The 22,838-nt window shown below is 39.5% G+C and overlaps 1 protein-coding gene across 5 annotated transcripts in view; it reads left to right on the forward strand.

The window, feature by feature from the left end:
* The window catches only part of LOC133559324 (regulating synaptic membrane exocytosis protein 1-like), a 280,539-nt gene that overhangs the window by 209,733 nt on the left and 47,968 nt on the right, over positions 1–22,838 (forward strand). For 3 of the 5 annotated variants that reach the window (XM_061910984.1, XM_061910987.1, XM_061910988.1), the window contains exons 7-12: positions 5,135–5,181; positions 9,050–9,165; positions 9,245–9,375; positions 9,554–9,725; positions 16,065–16,218; positions 16,487–16,540. In XM_061910984.1, the coding sequence (XP_061766968.1) occupies positions 5,135–5,181; positions 9,050–9,165; positions 9,245–9,375; positions 9,554–9,725; positions 16,065–16,218; positions 16,487–16,540 (674 nt within the window). Of the gene's footprint in view, positions 1–4,367; positions 4,386–5,134; positions 5,182–9,049; positions 9,166–9,244; positions 9,376–9,553; positions 9,726–16,064; positions 16,219–16,486; positions 16,541–22,838 lie in introns of all 5 variants that reach the window. The other 2 variants (XM_061910986.1, XM_061910985.1) reach the window with 1 other exon arrangement.

Raw genomic sequence — 22,838 nt, forward strand, 5'->3', positions numbered from 1 at the left:
TTTGTCCACAACTGCGTGAGCAAATAGTCAAACAGTTTAAGAAAAATGTTTTTCAAAGTGCAATTGCAAGAAATTTAGGGATTTCAACATCTACGGTCCACAATATCATCAAAAATTTTAGAGAATCTAGAGAAATCACTCCACTTAAGTGGCATGGCCGGAAACCAACATTGAATGACCGTGACCTTCGATCCCTCAGACGGCACTGTACCAAAAACCAATGTCAATCTCTAAGGATATCACCACATGGGCTCAGAAACACTTCAGAAAACCACTGTCACTAAATACAGTTGGTCGCTACATCTGTAAGTGCAAGTTAAAGCTCTTCTATGCAAAGCAAAAGCCATTTATCAACAACATCCACAAACGCCGCCGGCCTCTCTGGGCCCGTGATCATTTAAGATGGACTGATGCAAAGTGGAAAAGCGTTCTGTGGTCTGACGAGTCCACATTTCAGATCGTTTTTGGAAATATTCAACATCGTGTCATCCAGACCAAAGGGGAAGCGAACAATCCAGACTGTTATCGACGCAAAGTTCAAAAGCCAGCATCTGTGATGGTATGGGGGTGCATTAGTGCCCAAGGCATGGGTAACTTACACATCTGTGAAGGCACCATTAATGCTTGAAGGTACTGTACATACAGGTTTTGGAACAAGAAATGCTGCCATATAAGCGCCATCTTTTTCATGGACACCCCTGCTTATTTCAGCAAGACAATGCCAAGCAACATTCAGCACGTGTTCCAACAGCGTGGCTTCGTAAAAAAAGAGTGCGGGTACTTTCCTGGCTGGCCTGCAGTCCAGACCTGTCTCCCATCGAAAATGTGTGGCGCATTATGAAGCATAAAATACAACAACAAGACCCCAAACTGTTGAATGACTGAAGCTCTACATAAAACAAGAATGGGAAAGAATTCCACTTTCAAAGCTTCAACAATTAGTTTCCTCACTTCCCAAACGTTTATTGAGTGCTGTTAAATAAAAGGTGATGTAACACAGTGGTGAACATGCCCTTTCCCAACTACTTTGGCACGTGTTGCAGCCATGAAATTCTAAGTTAATTATTATTTGCTCAAAAAAAAAATAAAGTTTATGAGTTTGAACATCAAATATCTTGTCTTTGTAGTGCATTTAATTGAATATGGGGTGAAAAGGATTTGCAAATCATTGTATTTCCTTTGTATTAACATTTAACACAATTACCTAACTCAAATGGAAACAGGGTTTGTAAAAAGGGGGGGCTTTTGAAAGCAAATACACAAAATATGGCATAATTATTCATTAGATACGGTCAACGTCAGTTTTATGTACATGTATAGCACATTATCAAAATCACTGCTGCATAAAGTGCTGTTAACAAAAGAAAAAACACTACTAAAGGCGTTTCAAAAATATAATGATTTTATGTACAGATAAAACATCACAACTAAATAAGAGAAACAAATTAAAACAAGTAAAGACAAAGGGGCTGATCCAGGCAATACAAGCAAACTGATCAAGTGAGTTTTTGTGCAGAGCATTGCGTCTCTTCAATGATCAAATTAGTTCACGCAATGAATGTAGTATCTTTGTCGTTTGGAAAGTATGTGCAAAATGGTACAGTCATGCACAAACGGCTGTGAGAAGGAGGTAATTGGTGCGATTAAAGATGATGGCTTGAAAACCCTCTGTCCGTGTGCGAGGCAACAAACTTCAACCGTCAAAAACTAAAATATTAGACATATTGTCTATGCTGCAATGCCATTTTATTGCTGCTGGATGCTGAAGGGGCTGATTAGGAACCAGCAGACACCAAACTGATTCAATTGGTCTGTTTTTTAAATTACAAACATATTTTATACATAGAGAATGTATTAATGTATCTGCTATATGAAAATACTTCTTGCAACATGCATTTTCTTGCACTGGAATATTCCAGTGCACCAGCGTAGTTGTAGCCAGTGTTTTTGACACAATTATGTCGTCTGCCAGAGTGCTCCTTTGACGAGCTAAAAAGTGGGATCCACTGTCTGGATTGTGCTGGAGGAGTGTTTATTTTAGCCCAGAAACTGATTATAGTTGTATGCTGCATGTTTTACAACATAACATAACGCCACAGGTTGGAGCATGACGCCATGGATGTGCAGTAAAATAAGTGTATCCATGGTGACAGTCTGCATTACACAAATACTCAGCTCACCCTAAAGATACAAACAATTTTGTAGTTTGCACATGCTATTTGTCACTTATGTAGGATGTTAGTATACAGGCCCAAAACGTCAAGGAGTTGTGTCTTCAGACGTAGATGAAAGTACCCGTGCAGATCCAATGTTACTATGGAGATCTGAGAAGGTTCAGCTTTTAGTGTTGTTCTTTCGATGTTTAAAAACAGTATTTGTGGACTTCGTGGTTCTGTCTGATGAGTGTATGGATAAAGCTCGGAAAGGTAGAAGGGGCAGAGAAAATCAAGACAAATTTTAATTGGATCCTGAAAGTCACAGGAAGCTAGTGTGGCAAGGTCAACACCTCGGAGATGCGCTTCTTGGTACCATTTCGCAGCCGTGCAGCCCATATAAAGATTTTTGGTCAAAAAAACAGGGAATGTTAGTAGTATCAATGACAAGTAACAAACAGTAGTTCTTTCAAAGACGTTTTCAGGTTCGTGTGTTTTTTTTTCTTTAGCCAGTTGTTGGCTCCAAGATTTGTGTTCCAAAAAGATGAATGCTCAGAGCACTATCATCCATCCATCCATTTTCTACCGCTTGTCCCTTTTGGAGTCGCGGGGGGCGCTGGTGCCTATCTCAGCTACAATCAGGCGGAAGGCGGTGTACACCCTGGACAAATCGCCACCTTATCGCAGGGCCAGCACTATCATTACCAAATATAATATTATTTTAATTTTATTTTAGGACATCCACTCTCTAATGTATTTAGACAGGGGGACAGGTAGATGTTTTAATTATCTGCAAAGCAATGAAAGAAAAGCAAGATTGGTCCTAAAACTGAGCCTTGAGGTACATTACAATTTAGAGTGCTCTATATTAACATAAAAATATTTTTCAGAGAGGTAAATTATGAACCACTATGCATGCTTAAATGCATCTACAGGTGACGCGCAGGTTACGAATGAATTTGTTCCTATGTTTTAAGGGAAGTTTTTTTATACCGCAATTAATTTTCAGTCTTTCACACTGTACACAGGACACATACAATTCAGTAGTAAAATGGGTTAACTACAATAGTAAAAAGAAAACAGCTTGTTACTTTTATCCCTGTGGTTGGCTTGCACACCGGAAGGAGTGTTGCTTAGTATCATCAATCAACCAATCAATCAATCAATGTTTGTTTATATAGCCCTGAATCACAAGTGTCTCAAAGGGCTGCACAAACCACAACGACATCCTCGGTACAGAGCCCACATAAGGGCAAGGAAAAACTCACACCCAGTGGGACGTCGGTGACAGTGACAATGATGACTATGAGAAACCTTGGAAAGGAACGCATATATGGGCAACCCCCCCAGGGGACTGACAGCAATGGATGTCGAGTGGGTCTAACATGATATTGTGGATGTCCAAACCATAGTAGGGTGTGGTCAGCAGAAGGTAGATGATCACCTGCAGGCCTTTTTGTACCTTCTAAATGTATTGTACAAAGCTAGTCTGGAAGAAGAGAAGAGGTTTTTCTTTTTTCCTTAATTTAGAAGCGCGCGGACCCCTTTAGTATTCATTAGGGTTTATTAATCTTTATCCTTAATAATGGTCATGGCAGTTGAGCGGTTGAGACAAAGACATCGGCTAACATTGGTGGGCACTTCTGTTTTTTTTTATTATGTTTACATTTACTTCCCTGTTGATGACTTTCCTTTTCTTTGATGCAGTCCCGCTCGGAAGTGATAAGCAATGTTTTTTCAAGCTAGTTTATTTTTTACAATTAAATAGAGCGTGTTCGTAACCACAAAACATAACACTGAATGTCATAAACCAAGGGCTACCTGTATATTTGTACTAAAATAGTGTGTATTGACATTAAAATGTTTTTGTTTTTTACATTTTGATACATAGACATATGTACAGAGCAAATATACTGTACATTGTACCAAGATTTTATAAAAACGTGATGACGAAAATGATCCTGGAAAATGTTATGTCACGTAAATAAATCCGTTGGGTATGTTGGAATGCAGTCTCACCAAGTGTAAAGGTTAATTACTTCGAAATAATTATTTTTCTTTTTCTTTCACATTTTCAAAGCCCATTGACACACAGCATATTTTACATGACATATTTATTAATTGTTGATATGTGCAGTTTTAAGATTGAATCATATTTGCTTTGTTATGAAACAAAAGTTGAATGTTGTAATCTCTTTCCAAACACTTGCAAAGGGTGTGTAGAAAATATCAGTAAGTAATCTTACCATTTCATCAGGACTTCTTAATCCCTTCATGCTTATGGAATAATAGCTTTATTTTGCGGGTACCATTTTGCATCCTAAAAAGGGCAATCCTCTTTTCATTTACTGTGCATGTAGTATGCACATTAGATTTTTGGTTGTAAAAAAAATCTCTCTATTTGTCATCTCCAATATAATTGACATCTTTTGAATGTGGCAGGATGCAAAATGTAAAACACATAAACCTGAATTTTGACTGCTGAGTTTGATGAAGCACGAGTTTATTTTGCTTATGTTTGCTGAATTGATTTTTCTATACTTACATTTTTACCACAAGGAAGTCCATACAGCAACAAACGTTCGACTTTATAAGGCAACTTTTACCCTCAGACCATAATCAATTCAAAGACGCTCACATTTAAGGACATAAACATACATGCTATATCCTAATTTTGCAATGCTTTGTTTGGTTTCCTGAAGCTGGTGGGAGAAATTCTGGTGCTTCTTGCAATGACCCCACTACTGCTCAAGCTGATGGTTTCTGATAACAAATGCTCACATTCTCCATTTGCTTTGCAAATTCTCTATACCATGGGAAAGTTTTGCTCGAATGTCCAAAATAACATGTTTGAATTCTCCTTTATGTTTAAATTAAGCATGTATGCCTGCGCATCTACAAAATGACTAACTTCACAGCTTTTAAATTAGCCAAATGCAAACATGCAAATGATTGATGTAAGTTTGCGTTTTCTGTTTCAGTGATATACCAAGGATCCCAGACACATCCCACCCTCCATTAGAATCTAGTAGGTGTCTCTTTTGTTGTATGATCAAACGTACACACACAGACATTCCGATTTATGTGTGCATGTTTACCCATTATCAAAATGAATTGTATTTTTTGACTTCTGCGCAAGTGTAAAATCAATAACTATTGTGACTTAGTGACTAAGTAAGCGATAAAAGACCTTCTATAATGCCAGATGACACGCCATATGAAAGACAATTGTTATTTACCCTCATGAAGAAAAAATGAAGAACAGCAGCAGCATGAAGCCTGTTTTACAAGCCCAGTAGCTGCATTAAGACAGTTACCGCTTCAACCATAATAATAATAATAATGGATTAGATTTATATTGCACTTTTCTATTGTTAGATACTCAAAGCGCTCACAAAGAAGTGGGAACCCATTATTCATTCACACCTGGTGGTGGTAAGCTACATATGTAGCCACAGCTGCCTTGGGGTAGACTGACGGAAGCGTGGCTGCCAGTTTGCGCCTACGGCCCCTCCGACCACCACCTATCATTCATTCATCATTCATTCACCAGTGTGAGCGGCACCGGGGGCAAAGGTGAAGTGTCCTGCCCAAGGACACAACGACAGCGACTTGGATGTCAATAGGCGGGGAGCGAACCTGCAACCCTCAGGTTTCTGGCACGGCCGCTCTACCCACTACGCCATGCCGCCCAACCATGGGTGCCCAAACTTTTAGCATCCTAGGGCCAAAGTGAAAATGTGCTGCGGGCCAAAAAATCAAAATATTTATTTAATTGATCTATCAATCAGTCAGTCAAGGAAACTGTATTTATTTTAGTTTCATACACAGGCAAGTGGCAAACAAAGTGCTTTACGAAAAAAATTGAAAAACAGAAGAAAATACACACACACTCCCACACACAGCATTATTAACAACAACAAACCAAAAACAAAACAAATAACATGGCTAGATGACAACTAGTCACCCTTGCGGACATGCGATCAGTAAGTGTGTAAGCTTGAAATAAATCAGTGTTATCGAAACAACCCGGCGGGCCAAATTGGGCCACTGATCCCCGATCTAAACATCCATGCTAAGGCCGCATGCCTCATCCTGTTCAACCAGATGAGACCAGATGTTTTCAAATAAACATAATTTCATAATTGTACTGTGCTGTCTACTAAGAGTGTAACGCTATGGCGTCCTCATGGTTTGGTAGGTACCTCAGTATATTGGGGTCCTAAAAATGTTTTATTTTCAGGCACCCGACCCAATACAAAATGTTTTTATCCTTTTTTATTTAAAATTATGTATATTTGTACTGTGTACATATTTAACACAATTAAAGCAAAGTTGCACACGTTCTTGGCACATCTCCGGCCGGGATTCAAATCTATACTTTCATTCACGGTACAAACATACACATACTGTACATTTATATTCACTGTACAAACAAACATACATATACACATACTGTACATATACATTCACTGTACAAACAAACATACATATACACATACTGTACATACACAAGTACGTATACATACATATACTCATGCACATAATCACGTTTCATCAAACATATATCAACCCATTGTTACTATAACAATCTACAAGCTTAATATAGGTTGCCTCTCTCTCTTCCCCTCCATCTTTCGGTATTCCTTTTTTTTTTTTTATCTCTTTAGTTATCATTATGTATACGTATTGCATTTGAACAACTGTATTGTTGATAATAGAGCTAAACTATTGGTACTGTTCATGATCAATAGCGCTTTTCCGATTGGTAGTTGTATTGCTCCAGTTGTAGTGTAAAAATGCTCATTGTCATTTCTATATTATTTATTTCAATAACTGCTTCTTTGCTATCACTTTTACGATCATATTTGTACATATTGTATGTGCTGGTGTTGTTCTATTGTTGTTGTTGTTGTTTTTGTTGTTATTATTGTGTTTGCTATTGTGGTTTTTGTCTCTCTGTCTAATCCCCCTCTTATCCCCACAAGTTCCCCTTCTGTCTTCCTTTTTTTCTCTTTCTATCCCCTCCTGCTCCGGCTGCACCAAATGATAATATAAATACATTTAATAAAGTCAACCTCAAATAGGGCAACAAGATAAGTATCCCACACTTCTCTTTTGTAAAGTAAATCTGAACAGCCAATATGGGCATCTACATCAACTATATTAGAAGCTGGACAGGACAAAAAAAATAAATAAATAAATAAAAATCTATACTTTCTGTTTTGCAGCCCAGCACTAACACTGTTCACCTCGGTGCACAATGAAAATATTCAGAGAAATTTGGAAGGTGCTAGGGAAATGTGTGTATTAATTTTTTTTCTAGCGATTTATGCTAAACGAGGCCCCCACGAATCGTGAGGCCATACATGTGATCTGCGTATAGAGACGGAGGGATCGCCCTGCTCAGTATAAAGGCCATGTTTCGATAAATTTTTGGTACAGTAAGAAAACAAAATGCAAAACATAAAACTTCTTAGCTTTTGTGTTAAATTATTTTTAAAATTAGGCGTAAAAATGCAATTGCAATCTGCTGGCAGGTACTGCTAAATTTCTAAAAAAAAAACATTAAATAAAATATTTTATGTGTGTACAAATTTGGAAATCTGCACAGATTTCAGTTTGGTACAGCTGTGTTCGGTTCAATACCCATTTCAAATATATGTATTTGCTGAACCCCTGCAATCTACGTACTGTATGTGCTCCGAAACTAATCTGATAATGGAGTTCAACCATGTACGGTAATTTTGAGCTTTACTATTTTTTTAATTCTCAAGCGCATGTGAACACGTGTTACATAACACACACGATACTTTAGATCAGTGGTCCCCAACCACCGGGCCACGGGCCGCGGCTCGATTGGTACCGGGCCGCAGAAGAATTTTTTAATACATTTTTATTAAAAAAATTAATAAATAAATAAAAATGTAACTTTTCATTTTTTTTGTTATTAAATCAACATAAAAAACACAAGATACACTTACAATTAGTGCACCAACCCAAAAAAGCACATCAATGTTTAGGAGTAAGTGTTTTTTAATCAATCATGTCACTTTCAGTCTCGTATCAGTGGTTTTCAAACTTTTCACCAAGAACCACCTCGGAAAACACTTGACTCTCAAAGTAGCACCCTAACGACCGACATTGAAACCGCACAGATACAGTAGCATGGTAGGCCTAAGTATTAATTAAAAAACAAGGCAAAGGTTTTATTTAACAAGTATGTTTAATATTTTTGGCCACTGTAACATTGCACAAACTGAACAGTAACACTTAGGTGTACCACTACATGGAGCCCTCATACCACAGTTTGAGAATCAATGGTCTAGTTTAAAGGGTTTTTTTTTGTAAAACATCCCGACCACAGGCGTATTAAATCAAGCACTTAGGCATGGAGACTGTCTCTACAAACATTTGTGAAAAAATGGGCGGCTCGTTGATTTACAGCGTGGAACTGTCATAGGATGCCACCAGTGCAACAAATCCAGTCGTGAAATTTCCTCACTTCTAAATAATCCAAAGTCAGCTGTCGGCTTTATTATAATAAAATGGAAGAGTTTGGGAACAACAGCAACTCAGCCACGAAGTGGTAGGCCACGTAAACTGACAGAGAGGGGTCAGCGGGGGCCGCTGTAGCCTATCTTAGCTGCATTTGGGCGGAAGGCAGAGTACACCCTGGACAAATCGCCACCTCATGATATTTGGATTGAAGTGGCTGTCAAACTTTCCACAAGTAAAACTGAGCCATTTTACTCAATATGGCACTTAAAATCAGTTTTTTTTAGATCAAATACTTTGAAAAAAAGGCAATTAAAAACTTGTGCACTTCATATGATAATCTTTTTTACATTTGACACTCTTGAGGTTTCACATTTCTTTTTATTTTCAATTTATAGCAGGTTCAAGTTCATTTGAGTCCCAGAAGATGGAGAGACCATCCCTCAATCTTTTATCCCCCACGAGTCCTGGAATGGTTCTAGACGCTCCACGGCTAATGCCAGGAAAACTTTCTGTGAGTGTTTGTTCTTCTGCTGTTTTCTATTTATTAAGTCGAAGGCTTTGCATCAGATGTGTTTGTGTTTCTCGTGCAGGTGAAGCTGTGGTACGACAAAGTAGGTCACCAGCTAATAGTCAATGTGCTACAGGCGTTAGAACTCTCTCTTCGGCCGGATGGACGTCCCAGAAGCCCTTACGTTAAAATGTACTTCCTTCCTGACCGCAGGTACAGCTGTTGTTGCACTTTAGAGGGGAAGGTATCAAACTACCTGCAGCATTTTTTTATATGTGATATTGACATTTTTGCTCCAGGGTTTTGCTCCTGTCTTTGGAATAAAACTGGGAAGTGGCAGTGTACAAAACATCTCTATATTTACATGGCTGTGTCTGTCTGTTTAAAATAGTGACAAGAGCAAGCGCAGGACAAAAGCGGTGAAGAAGACCTGCGAGCCCAAGTGGAACCAAACATTCGTCTACACTCACATCCATCGTAGGGATTTCCGCAATCATATGCTGGAGCTGACTGTGTGGGACCAGCCCAGATCACCAGAAGAGGACAGCATATTTATGGGAGAAGTAAGTACAAATACTGTATAAACATACACACTTTCTGTTTTTATTTGTTAAGATTTAAAGTTGACATAATATAAGCAAACAACTCTAGCATTTAGTCTGTTTGCTTGAGTTGCTCACATTATAATTTTACATTTACAAAACATTGTATACTGCAAACTGTATACTGCATTCACAAGTAGCATGGCTTTTTGAGGGAAATTATTACCCTTATACTGAAGTGTAGTTTACATTTCTAAAGATTTTTTTGACATGCATTTTTGTGGTAAGGGGTTTCAAGATGAACTTTATACAGTCGTGGCCTTCTTTACTAACTGAAACACAGATTATTGTACCATACGTATTTTGTGTACTTTTCTGCTCACTCTGCAGACTGTTTACTCACTTGCACTAAAACTGTACTAATTTTGCTTTTAAACATAACTAAAGTCATTTAAGCAGATCTAAAAAATATTGTTTTATTTTTTTTCCTCACGCTGGGTAGCAGCATCATACTTACAATCTGCATTCTGCTCTCCCAAACTGGAAGCACCGTTGAAAGGGAATTGCACTTTTCTTGGGTCAGTGTCATCCACAATTGTTATGTGCAACAAGAACACCATATTTCCCTTTTCTGTGTGTTCTACCCTCATACATTCATACCTCTTACTTACTTACAAGCTTAATTGCTTCTGTGACAGAGCTTTTGACACAAAACACCTGTACCTCAAATCAACGTCACGCAATTGAAATCAATTTAGATGGTGCTTGGAACCCCAAAACCATACCTGCCAACCCTCCCGGATTTTCCGGGAGACTCCCAAAATTCAGCACCTCTCCCGAAAACCTCCCGGGACAAATTTTCTCCCGAAAATCTCCCAATATTCAGGCGGAGCTGGAGGCCACGCCCCCTCCAGCTCCATGCGGACCTGAGTGAGGACAGCCTGTTTTCACGTCCGCTTTTCCACAATAAGGGGCGGCATGGCGTAGTGGGTAGAGCGGCCGTGCCAGAAACCTGAGGGTTGCAGGTTCGCTTCCCACCTATTGACATCCAAATCGCTGCCATTGTGTCATGGGTAGGACACTTCACCCTTGCCCCCGGTGCCGCTCACACTGGTGAATGAATGATGAATGAATGATTGGTGGTGGTCGGAGGGGCCGTAGGCGCAAACTGGCAGCCACGCTTCCGTCAGTCTACCCCAGGGCAGCTGTGGCTACAGATGTAGCTTACCACCACCAGGTGTGAATGAATGATGGGTTCCCACTTCACTGTGAGCGTTTTGTGTATCTAACAATAGAAAAGCGCGATATAAATCTAATCCATTATTATTATTATTATTAATATACACACTGTGTCTGCCCAATGACGTTATAACTGTAGAATGATCGAGGGCGAGTTCTTGGTTTCTTATGTGGGTTTATTGTTAGGCAGTTTCATTAACGTCCTCCCAGCGCGGTAAAAACACACAGCAACAGCAGTCACGTTTTCGTCTACCGTAAAGCAGTTTGTCTGCCGCAAACAACAATGTTGTGACACTCTTAAATAGGACAATACTGTCATCTACTGTACATGCACCAGCACAACACCTCCAGGCAACTTCAACCCTTTACTAATACCCTCCTCCATTCACATCCCATCTCCCCGGATTGTGAATAACCTAATGTAAATAATCGAATGTATTTCTAATGTATATACTTGTTCTTATGCTATCTGAACTCACTATGTTCTTTGCTCGCTGTACATATCCTACTAAGTCAGGCCTACAATGTTTCAATGTCCATTTCTCTGTTTGTGCAATTATTGATGACTGAAGTACTGATATCAACCAAAGCTCCTCATCCCACCCCCCGGATTGTAAATAATGTAAAAAATTAAATGTATATATATGATGATTAACTTGTGTAATGACTTTATTATGCTGATAGTATATATTTGTACCATGAATTGATTAACGTGGACCCCGACTTAAACAATTGAAAACTTATTTGGGTGTTACCACTTAGTCGTCAATTGTACGGAATATGTATTGTACTGTGCAATCTACTAATAAAAGTTTCAATCAATCAGTTGTATACACAACTGTGCACACAACAGCTGTAAATATACTCCTCCCCTGTTAACCAGGCCCCAAACCACGCCCCCCGCCCCACCCCGACCCCACCCCCCACCTCCCGAAATCGGAGGTCTCAAGGTTGGCAAGTATGCCAAAACACAATTTTAACTTGAAACACGCCCTTTAAGAAATATTCTTTAAAAACAGTAAAATAAAATCTACTAACAACTACAGTAGTTGTATGAAGTAATGTTGGTTAGTCAGTTTATTTAAACATATATACATATAAAATGATGCATTACGTTTTTACATTTTCTTCACAACCTGTCTAAAAAAGAGTAAGAAGAAGCAACACTTATTTAATCCTACCTTTTTCCACTTTTTATTAATTACTAACACATATGTTCACTCCCTGTACTTTGTATGTACATATTTCATACATTTCAAATCATTGCAGTCAAAATCCAACAGGTTTTTTGTTTTTTTTTAATAGGTAAGTCATTGGTGATGAGATAAACTTTTTTCCGTCAAGTGCAGAATATTTACCATTGTACTTCTTCCTTGTACTTTGCCAACACTAGTATTTTGAATATGTTCCTAAACTGGATCATATTAGTACATTGTTTCACTTCTTTACTTAATCCATTCCATAATTTAACTCCACATACTGACATGCTAAAAGTATTAAGTGTTGTACGTGCATGCACTTTCCCGCCGCTTCTGCATCAAACACACCATCAGCAGCTTTTCTATATTTTGATTGAAAAATGTCTGCAGTTTACCTATTATTTTGACATTCTTGGCTGGCGTTAAAGACTCATTCTGTTTCAGTATGACACAGACAAGCAGTGATACGCTGGAATTGCTTCGTCCATTTGGCGACACACTCAGTCCTGATTTTGATTGATTTCTTTCTTTCTTTAATTCAATTGGTATCCGCTTCTTCTTTTCCCCACTGTCCTTCACATTAATTTTCTTCCTTCTCATGGTTGGAAAAAAAAATTATCTTGCTTTAAGCTAATGACAGCAAGTAAGATAGGATGTTTTAAATGGATCTTATGAGGTTCACTGTGACATTTGCTATTCCGACTAATGACGGGGATGCTTGTAACTAAAATTTTTGCTTGCAACATGAAGCACAACAATTAGCCGAGAGATAGCTCTTATCTCCAAACCAGCGTTTTAAATATCACCGCATGCTATTAATACAAAAATGAATAAACTGCTGATTGAATATAAATCACAGTGTTTGTTTCGACCGCCAGAAGGTGGGACGCATTGCACAGATACGATATGAAAGTATGTGCCCTTCAAAACAAACTTCGATGGAACTTTACATAAAACTGAGGTAATTTGTTATTATTGTAGCAACATTTTTTTTTATTATGGCTGCAAATCAAGTAAAAAATAGCATCTTAAAGCAAAACATGAACGTGAGTGTTGCGCTGCTAGTATGAATGCTGCATGGACAGCAAATAGAGGACAACAAACTATGCTAGCCAGGTTTGTCAACCATCCCTTGAAAAGCTTAATGGTGCCATTTTTAGCAACAAAAGTATGCGTCCATTATCAATGTGTAAAGGGACACACTTTGTCGCGTACTACCGTGTACATCAAAACAATATTTGCAGTATTGCATTTTACAGTAAAGCAGCTGCCCTTACGTGCTCCGGGACCAATGAGCTGACAGCAACAGAACATTTGGCTTAGCATGGCTGACAGGGACAGACAGATGTTACGAATACAAGCCACAATCTAAGCTTTCTCAAATTGTAAAAGCTGCAGAAAGGCTGCAGAAATACAAATTTGATTTGGAAAAGGAAATTATGTGGCTGGAAAAGTTGAACCAAGCACACTGCTTCCTGCCGCGATTCTTTTATTGCCCATGATGGTGGATTGTGTGACTTTAAACAGCTTGCAAGTTAGTAATAACCAACCAGAAGTTAAGCAGCATATACAAATTTGTTTCCTATGAGTTGGGAAATTGTGTTAGATGTAAATATAAACGGGATACAATTATTTGCAAATCCTTTTCAACCCATATTCAATTGAATGCACTACAAAGACAACATATTTAATGTTCAAACTCATAAACTTTTTTTTTTTTTTGCAAATAATAATTAACTTAGAATTTCATGGCTGCAACATGTGCCAAAGTAGTTGAGAAAGGGCATGTTCACCACTGTGTTACATCACCTTTTCTTTTAACAACACTCAATAAACGTTTGGGAACTGAGGAAACTAATTGTTGAAGCTTTGAAAGTGGAATTATTCCCATTCTTTTTTTATGTAAAGCTTCAGTCGTTCAACAGTCCGGGGTCTCTGCTGTCGTATTTTACGCTTCATAATGCGCCACACATTTTCGATGGGAGACAGGTCGGGACTGCAGGCGGGCCAGGAAAGTACCCGCACTCTTTTTTTACGAAGCCAAGCTGTTGTAACACGTGCTGAATGTGGCTTGGCATTGTCTTGCTGAAATAAGCAGGGGCATCCATGAAAAAGACGCCGCTTATATGGCAGCATATGTTGTTCCAAAACCTGTATGTACCTTTCAGCATTAATGGTGCCTTCACAAATGTGTAAGTTACCCATGCCTTGGGCACTAATGCACCACCATACCATCACAGATGCTAGGTTTTGAACTTGGCGTCGATAACAGTCTGGATGGTTCGCTTCCCCTTTGGTCCGGATGACACAATGTCGAATATTTCCAAAAACAATTCTAAATGTGGACTCGTCAGACCACAGAACGCTTTTCCACTTTGCATCAGTCCATCTTAGATGATCTCAGGCCCAGAGAAGCCGGCAGCGTTTCTGGATGTTGTTGATAAATTTCTTTCGCTTTGCATAGTAGAGCTTTAACTTGCACTTAGAGATGTAGCGACGGACCGTATTTAGTGACAGTGGTTTTCTGAAATGTTCCTGAGCCCATGTGGTGATATCCTTTAGAGATTGATGTCGGTTTTTGATACAGTGCCGTCTGAGGGATCGAAGGTCACGGTCATTCAGTGTTGGTTTCCGGCCATGCCGCTTACGTGGAGTGATTTCTCCAGATTCTCTGAACCTTTTGATGATATTATGGACCGTACATGTTGAAATCCCTAAATTTCTTGCAATTGCACTTTGAGAAACGTTGTTCTTAAACTGTTGACTATTTGCTCACGCAGTTGTGGACAAAGGGGTGTACCTCGCCACATCCCTTCTTGTGAAAGACTGAGCATTTTTTGGGAAGCTGTTTTTATACCCAATCATGGCACCCACCTGTTCCCAATTAGCCTTCACACCTGTGGGATGTTCCAAATAAGTGTTTGATGAGCATTCCCCAACTTTGTCAGTATTTATTGCCACCTTTCCCAACTTCTTTGTCACGTGTTGTTGGCATCAAATTATAAAGTTAATGATTATTTGCGACAACAAAAAAATGTTTATCAGTTTGAACATCAAATATGTTGTCTTTGTAGCATATTCAACTGAATATGGGTTGAAAATTATTTGCAAATCATTGTATTCTGTTTATATTTACATCCAACACAATTCCCCCACTCATATGGAAACAGGGTTTGTAGTTTTATTTAAGAAATATATTTACTTTATTTGGGCGGCACGGTGGAACAGGGCATGTGCCTTACAATACGAAGGTCCTGAGTTCAATCACGGGCTCGAGATCTTTCTGTGTGGAGTTTGCATGTTCTCCCCGTGACTGCATGGGTTCCCTCCGGGTACTCCGGCTTCCTCCCACCACCAAAGACATGCACCTGGGGATAGGTTGATTGGCAACACTAAATTGGCCCTAGTGTGTGAATGTGAGTGTGAATATTGTCTGTTTATCTGTGTTGGCCCTTTGATGAGGTGGCGACTTGTCCAGGATGTATCCCGCCTTCCGCCCGAATGCAGCCAAGATAGGCTTCAGCACCCCCCGCGATCCCGAAAGGGACAAGCGGTACAAAATGGATGGATGGATTGACTTTATTTTCTTTTTAAATAACATAATGCAATAAACTTAGAGATAGGGTGAGAATCGCTGTTATCCGGGAGGAGCTCAAAGTAAAGCAGCTGCTCCTCCACATTGAGAGGAGCCAGATGAGGTGGTTTGGGCATCTGGTCAGAATGCCCACCCCGAGGCTTTGACAATAAAGTACAATTCAATTGTTGTCTATCATATAAATATAACACAAATAAATAATTATTTTTGTCAAAGTAGCGCTAATAAGGATGAAGGCCGGTTCCCCTGAACTAACCACACGATGACCTGTACCAACTGATTGATTTTTGAAATTAGTATTTTACAGTGAGAACGTTTACTTGACAGATCCTTATTGAGCTGGAGACAGCCTTGCTGGACGACAAGCCACACTGGTATCCACTCCAAACCCACGATGTCTCATCCATACCCCTTCCACGACCCTCACCGTACCTGTCTCGTCGACACATACACACAGACAATCCTTGCAGGAAGCTGCAGCGTAAGTATCAGCGTGTCTGTGTGTACCGCATGTGCCAAATTACCAGTGGTTATTTTAGGCTCTGTCAAATGTTCAATGTGTGAGATTGTGTACTGGGAAAGAGTCTGTCGATATATTTTGTATATGTCAATGTTAACGTCTGCTTTCACTTCCCTTCCTTTATACTTTTGATTTTTACTGGAATGCGTGCATGCCTCTGTGGGACTGTTTGTGTGTGTGTGTGTGTGTGTGTGTGTGCATTTGTGTATGTGTGTGTGTTACTATATAGGTTCTCAGCGTGTAACAGAGCCTGAATATGAGGGTACAGCAGTAGTGTCTAAAGGTGGGTGGGGACCCTTTCCTCTATGCCATGTTTCAGACTTCCGTTGAATTTATGGTGTCCTTTAAATACGTTTTTACTGTACTGTTGATATTGTTTCCTATATAGTTTTTAATTGATCTTATCAATTCATAATTAATAGATGTCCATAAATATTTGGATAGTAAACAATAAGTGTTTTTATACACCACTTCAATGGATTTTATATAAAACAGCCAAGACATTTTTTAGGTTTCATTTAAGATGTTTCTCAAAAATGTGTCATTTACCATCTGGTAATTACTCGGGGTGTCCCGTTACAATCTTTCACTATATTGTACTGATTTTGCAGCCGTGGGTATTAGCTGATACCAGTATTGATCCAATATAATATCAGCACAAATCATACATACTTTGATATTTTTGTAGCGTGTCACGTTATAAAAGGGTTAATCAGGTGAAATTACTCAAACAAATAACAACGGTAGCTAAGAAAAACACTAACCTATGTCTTATAAACCGTCTAGAATGGATTTATGCTGTCTTTAAGTCAAAGTGGAGTGGTAATTGTTTTTTGATGACACCAATTCGCCACAATAATTCATGAGGTTAAGATTACAATGCAGTAATTTAAATGATCCGGACATGTTGGTTACTGGATACTTCCTAATACGCTTCTGCCTTGGAGACTTTGTTAGTAAGATGCAACCATAATTATTTGGTATTTGTTCCTTTTCAACAAAAATGTTTTAGACGCCATTATTGTTCCATGAAGGACACCAATTATGTATTTCTACCTTTTGTGCTATTGTGTGCTTAGCTGTTGTGTAGCTGCTAGCTCCTAGTAGCCTTTTGCCTGCCATGTTTACCATTTTGTAAATGACTCCACTGCATTACATGGGAAAACCAACCTTGTGTGCTTATTGGAGGATATCCATCCATCCATCCATCCATTTTCTACCGCTTGTCCCTATCTGGGTCGCAGGGGCCACTGGAGCCTACCTGTGCTGCATTCGGGCAGAAGGCAGCGTACACCCTGGACAAATCGCCACCTCATGATATTTAGTTTTTAACTGGCTGTCAAACTTTGCACAAGTAAAGGATTGCATGTATTGGAGCTTATAGGAAATATTTTAGATGCAAACCAATCCGATGTTTGTTTTTTACTGATAGCGGACCGATGTCAATGTCGGATTGGGACACCCCTAATAATTACAATTGTAATTACATACATTTTATGCAGAATACTTACATATTAAGGGAACCAATAGAATTTGGACTAGTGAAGCTATTGGAAATTGAACATATTAACACTCAGATGGAGGTCATTTTCAGTCAGTGACTCTCTGGAGACTAAGAACATCCCCACATGCTGAGTGTGCTTCATAGAGATGCTTCGCTGGACCCTCACTGCAGCCACTTTAACTTGCTGCTTATTTTTGGCTCATCCTGAGTAGATGTCTTGGCTTAAAATGACTTGGTCATTAAAGATTATTTGACTTTAAAAAGTATAGGGAAGCTTTCTACAGTAAAGAAATGAAAACGTAAAATTTAATGGTTACATTCAAAAATAGTAATGACAACCTCTCATGTTCTTGAAAATAAGCGTACACAATAGAGCAGGATTTTAGTTATTCAATCATCAATCAATGTTTATTTATATAGCCCCAAATCACAAATGTCTCAAAGGACTGCACAAATCATTACGACTACAACATCCTCGGAAGAACCCACAAAAGGGCAAGGAAAACTCACACCCAGTGGGCAGGGAGAATTCACATTCAGTGGGACGCCAGCGACAATGCTGACTATGAGAAACCTTGGAGAGGACCTCAGATGTGGGCAACCCCCCCCCTCTAGGGGACCGAAAGCAATGGATGTCGAGCGGGTCCAACATGATACTGCGAAAGTTCAATCCACAGTGGCTCCAAGACAGCAGCGAGAGTCCCGTCCACAGGAAACCATCTCGAGCGGATCAGCAGCGTAGAGATGTCCCCAACCGATACAGGCGAGCGGTCCATCCTGGGTCCCGACGAGCGGTCCATCCTGGGTCTCGACTCTGGACAGCCAGTACTTCATCCATGGTCATCGGACCGGACCCCCTCCACAAGGGAGGGGGGGACATAGGAGAAAGAAAAGAAGCGGCAGATCAACTGGTCTAAAAAGGAGGTCTATTTAAAGGCTAGAGTATACAGATGAGTTTTAAGATGAGACTTAAATGCTTCTACTGAGGTAGCATCTCGAACTGTTACCGGGAGGGCATTCCAGAGTACTGGAGCCCGAACGGAAAACGCTCTATAGCCCGCAGACTTTTTTTGAGCTCTAGGAATCACTAATAAGCCGGAGTCTTTTGAACGCAGATTTCTTGCCGGGACATACGGTACAATACAATCGGCAAGATAGGCTGGAGCTAGACCGTGTAGTATTTTATACGTAAGTAGTAAAACCTTAAAGTCACATCTTAAGTGCACAGGAAGCCAGTGCAGGTGAGCCAGTACAGGCGTAATATGATCAAACTTTCTTGTTCTTGTCAAAAGTCTAGCAGCCGCATTTTGTACCAACTGTAATCTTTTAATGCTAGACATTGGGAGACCCGAAAATAATACGTTACAGTAATCGAGACGAGACGTAACAAACGCATGGATAATGATCTCGGCGTCTTTAGTGGACAAAATGGAGCGAATTTTAGCGATATTACGGAGATGAAAGAAGGCCGTTTTAGTAACGCTTTTAATGTGTGACTCAAAGGAGAGAGTTGGGTCGAAGATAATACCCAGATTTTTTACAGAGTCACCTTGTTTTATTATTTGGTTGTCAAATGTTAAAGTTGTATTATTAAATAGAGGTCGGTGTCTAGCAGGACCGATAATCAGCATTTCCGTTTTTTTGGCATTAAGTTGCAAAAAGTTAGCGGACATCCATTGTTTAATTTCATTAAGACACGCTTCCAACTGACTACAGTCCGGCGTGTTGGTCAGCTTTAGGGGCATGTAAAGTTGGGTGTCATCAGCATAACAGTGAAAGCTAATACCGTATTTGCGTATGACGTCACCTAGCGGCAGCATGTAGATGCTGAAGAGTACAGGGCCAAGGACCGAACCCTGGGGAACTCCACATGTTACCTTAACATAGTCCGAGGTCACACTGTTATAGGAGACGCACTGCATCCTATCAGTAAGATAAGAGTTAAACCATGACAGGGCTGAGTCTGAAATACCAATTCGTATTTTGATACGCTCTAATAAAATATTATGATCGACGGTATCGAAAGCAGCGCTAAGATCGAGGAGCAGCAACATAGATGACGCATCAGAGTCCATCGTTAGCAATAGATCATTAGTCAGTTTTGCGAGGGCTGTCTCAGTCGAGTGATTTGCCCTGAAACCGGATTGAAAGGTTTCACATAGATTGTTAAACGCTAAGTGCTCATTTAGCTGCTCTGCAACAATTTTTTCGAGGATTTTCAAAATAAAGGGAAGGTGAGACACCGGTCGGTAGTTTACCATGAGGTCTGGATCGAGGTTAGGTCTTTTAAGGAGAGGATGAATAACCGCTTTTTTGAATGCAACGGGAACAGTGCCCGAGGAAAGTGATAAGTTTATAATATTTAGCACTGATGGACCTAATAATACAAAAAGCTCCTTGATAAGTTTCCCAGGAAGTGGGTCAAGTAAACATGTTGTTTGTTTTATTCCATTTACACGTTGTAACAATCCTTCTAATGTTATTTCATCAAAACGAGAGAAACTATTTTGGATATTTGCAGTATCCGCTGTATATACAATCGTATCTGTGTTACTATAACCCCGTTGTAGCTGGGACGCATTGTCTTTAATCTCCTTTCTAATAAGTTCAATTTTCTTATTAAAGAACTTCATAAAGTCATCTGCCGAATGGGTGGAGCTACTGGAAGGAGTCCCTTGTTGGGTTAGCGATGCTACTGTACTAAACAAAAATTTTGGATCGTTTTTATTAATGCGGATGAGATTTGAGTAATAATTAGTTTTAGCTAAGGTAAGCATGCGTTTATAAGTTATTAAACTATCACTCCATGCTTGATGGTGCACCTCAAGTTTAGTCGTGCGCCATTTGCGTTCCAGCTTTCTACATAATAATTTCTGAGCTCTAGTTTCTTCAGTAAACCATGGCGTACGCCTTTTTGGAGCCTTTTTTAACTTCAGCGGTGCTATACTATCAATGGTTTCGCGCAGTGCGTTGTTAAAGTTGTTAGTGAGGTTATCAATAGACCCCACATACTTTGGGAACGGTGCCATTACCGAGGGCAGTAGGTCCGCAAGAGTCGTCGTTGTGGCAGCATTAATGTTGCGGCTGCTATAGCAGTTATTATTATTATTAGCTTGCCGAACATGAGTCTGAACTTTGAATTTTATAAGGTAATGATCGGACATTACTTTAGTATACGGGAGTATCATAACTTTGGAGACGGTGATACCTCTGACAAGCACTAGGTCTATCGTATTACCGCTGCAATGCGTCGGTTCATTTATTATTTGTGTAAGACCACAGCTATCAATTATAGTCTGGAGCGCCACGCACGGTGGGTCCAATGGGGTATTCATATGGATATTAAAGTCCCCCATTATAATTATATTATCGGCGTGCGTCACTAGATCAGCAACAAACTCTGAGAATTCATTAATAAAGTCCGAATAGGGCCCTGGGGGGCGGTAGATAACGGCCAGGCACAGAGGCAGAGGTGTGGCAGACTTCATAGAAAGCACCTCAAACGATTTATATTTATTATTTAAGTTAGGACTAAAGTTAAAGTTTTCGTTGTATATTAGTGCGACACCCCCTCCCCTTTTGAGGTGACGGGCAATATGCGCATTCGTATAGTTAGGAGGGGATGCCTCATTTATCGCAAAAAAGTCGTCTGGTTTGAGCCAGGTTTCGCTAAGACCGATGACGTTAAGGTTGTTGTCTCTAATGACCTCATTGACTAATAACGTTTTGGGAGACAAAGATCTGATGTTTAGAAAGCCCATATTATAGGTAGTGGGCTGTTTTAAGGAGTTGTTGATAAAATTATCCGTAGTAGCAATATTAATAATGTTGCGTTTATTATGCGCAGTGTACTTAAAATAATTACGACCATATCTAGGAATTGATATGACGGGAATTTTCAGATTGTCTACTTGGCGCTGCGATAAACTGAACGCATCATAATTTGCCACCTCAGTAGAACGCATGTCTAACTCTGACGAAGTCATAGATACAGTAGAAAAAACATTTTGTGAGTTGTGTTTTATTCTACGAAAATTGCTATGTGTACAGGGATCATCCAGCCTGGCGCTGGCTAGTTCTAACTTAACTGACTCCATACCCAGGCTAGCAGGCTCTGTAATTGCCTGTGACCGGGCTTGCTCTAGTGCAGTTAGTCAAATGTGGCTCAATGCGAAGTCTATGTTCCGAGACAAGAGGATAGCGCCTTCCTGGTTAGGGTGAAGGCCGTCTCTCCTCAGCAAGCCAGGTTTGCCCCAGAAAGAGGGCCAATTATCAATAAACGTAAATCCCTGTTGTCTGCAGAAGCTATTAAAATAACATTTTAAATCAAATAAGGAACAACTGAAATAAAGCTTCCCCTAAGAGGAAAGTATGGACTATGGTGATATCAATGGTTCCGGACTTTGGTCACTGATTGTAAATTATTTTCATCCAAGAAATAGAATAATGTCAATTGTCCAAAAAGTATCAAGTACTCTATCTTGTTCAAAATCCACTGTGTTTATTAAGCAAACTCATAAAGTCCAAATACTGTACTGTACTTCTGGACCTAAGAGTCAAAATTTTATGAAAAAAAAAAACTCTCCACAAGACCTAAACCAACACACGTGTTGTATTCATGGAAGGTATAGGGATAATTTAACCTTATGAAGCTGACCAACAGCCACCCAGCCAAAATCTAAGTAAAAACAAGCTAAACAAAATCTACCAAAGGATCAGTATACTGTAAATATTACCAAACCAGCCGTGTGTTGTATTTGCTCATTAAAAGAAGAAAAAAAAACAGCACTTGGGATTTTTGTGATAAAACAAAGTGTATTTTATTCACGCTATCTCTAACTGGTTAGGCAAGAACATTGCAGTATACTTTCTTCAGTTGTGGCATATTTACATGCATACTTATTTATAATATTATCTATATTTTGCCTTTCAAACACGACAAACCGGAACCAACATTGTCCTTCCAATTTGTTTCTGAAAGTTATTGTCCTTTTCCAAACAGTTCCGATCAACTCTTTCCCAGATGGGTTCATGAAATAATTATTTGCAAACCAAACCATCTGGTGTGCCTGGGTAG

This window comes from Nerophis ophidion, linkage group LG09 (genome assembly GCF_033978795.1).
Source record: "Nerophis ophidion isolate RoL-2023_Sa linkage group LG09, RoL_Noph_v1.0, whole genome shotgun sequence".
NCBI classification, from domain to species: Eukaryota; Metazoa; Chordata; class Actinopteri; order Syngnathiformes; family Syngnathidae; genus Nerophis; species Nerophis ophidion.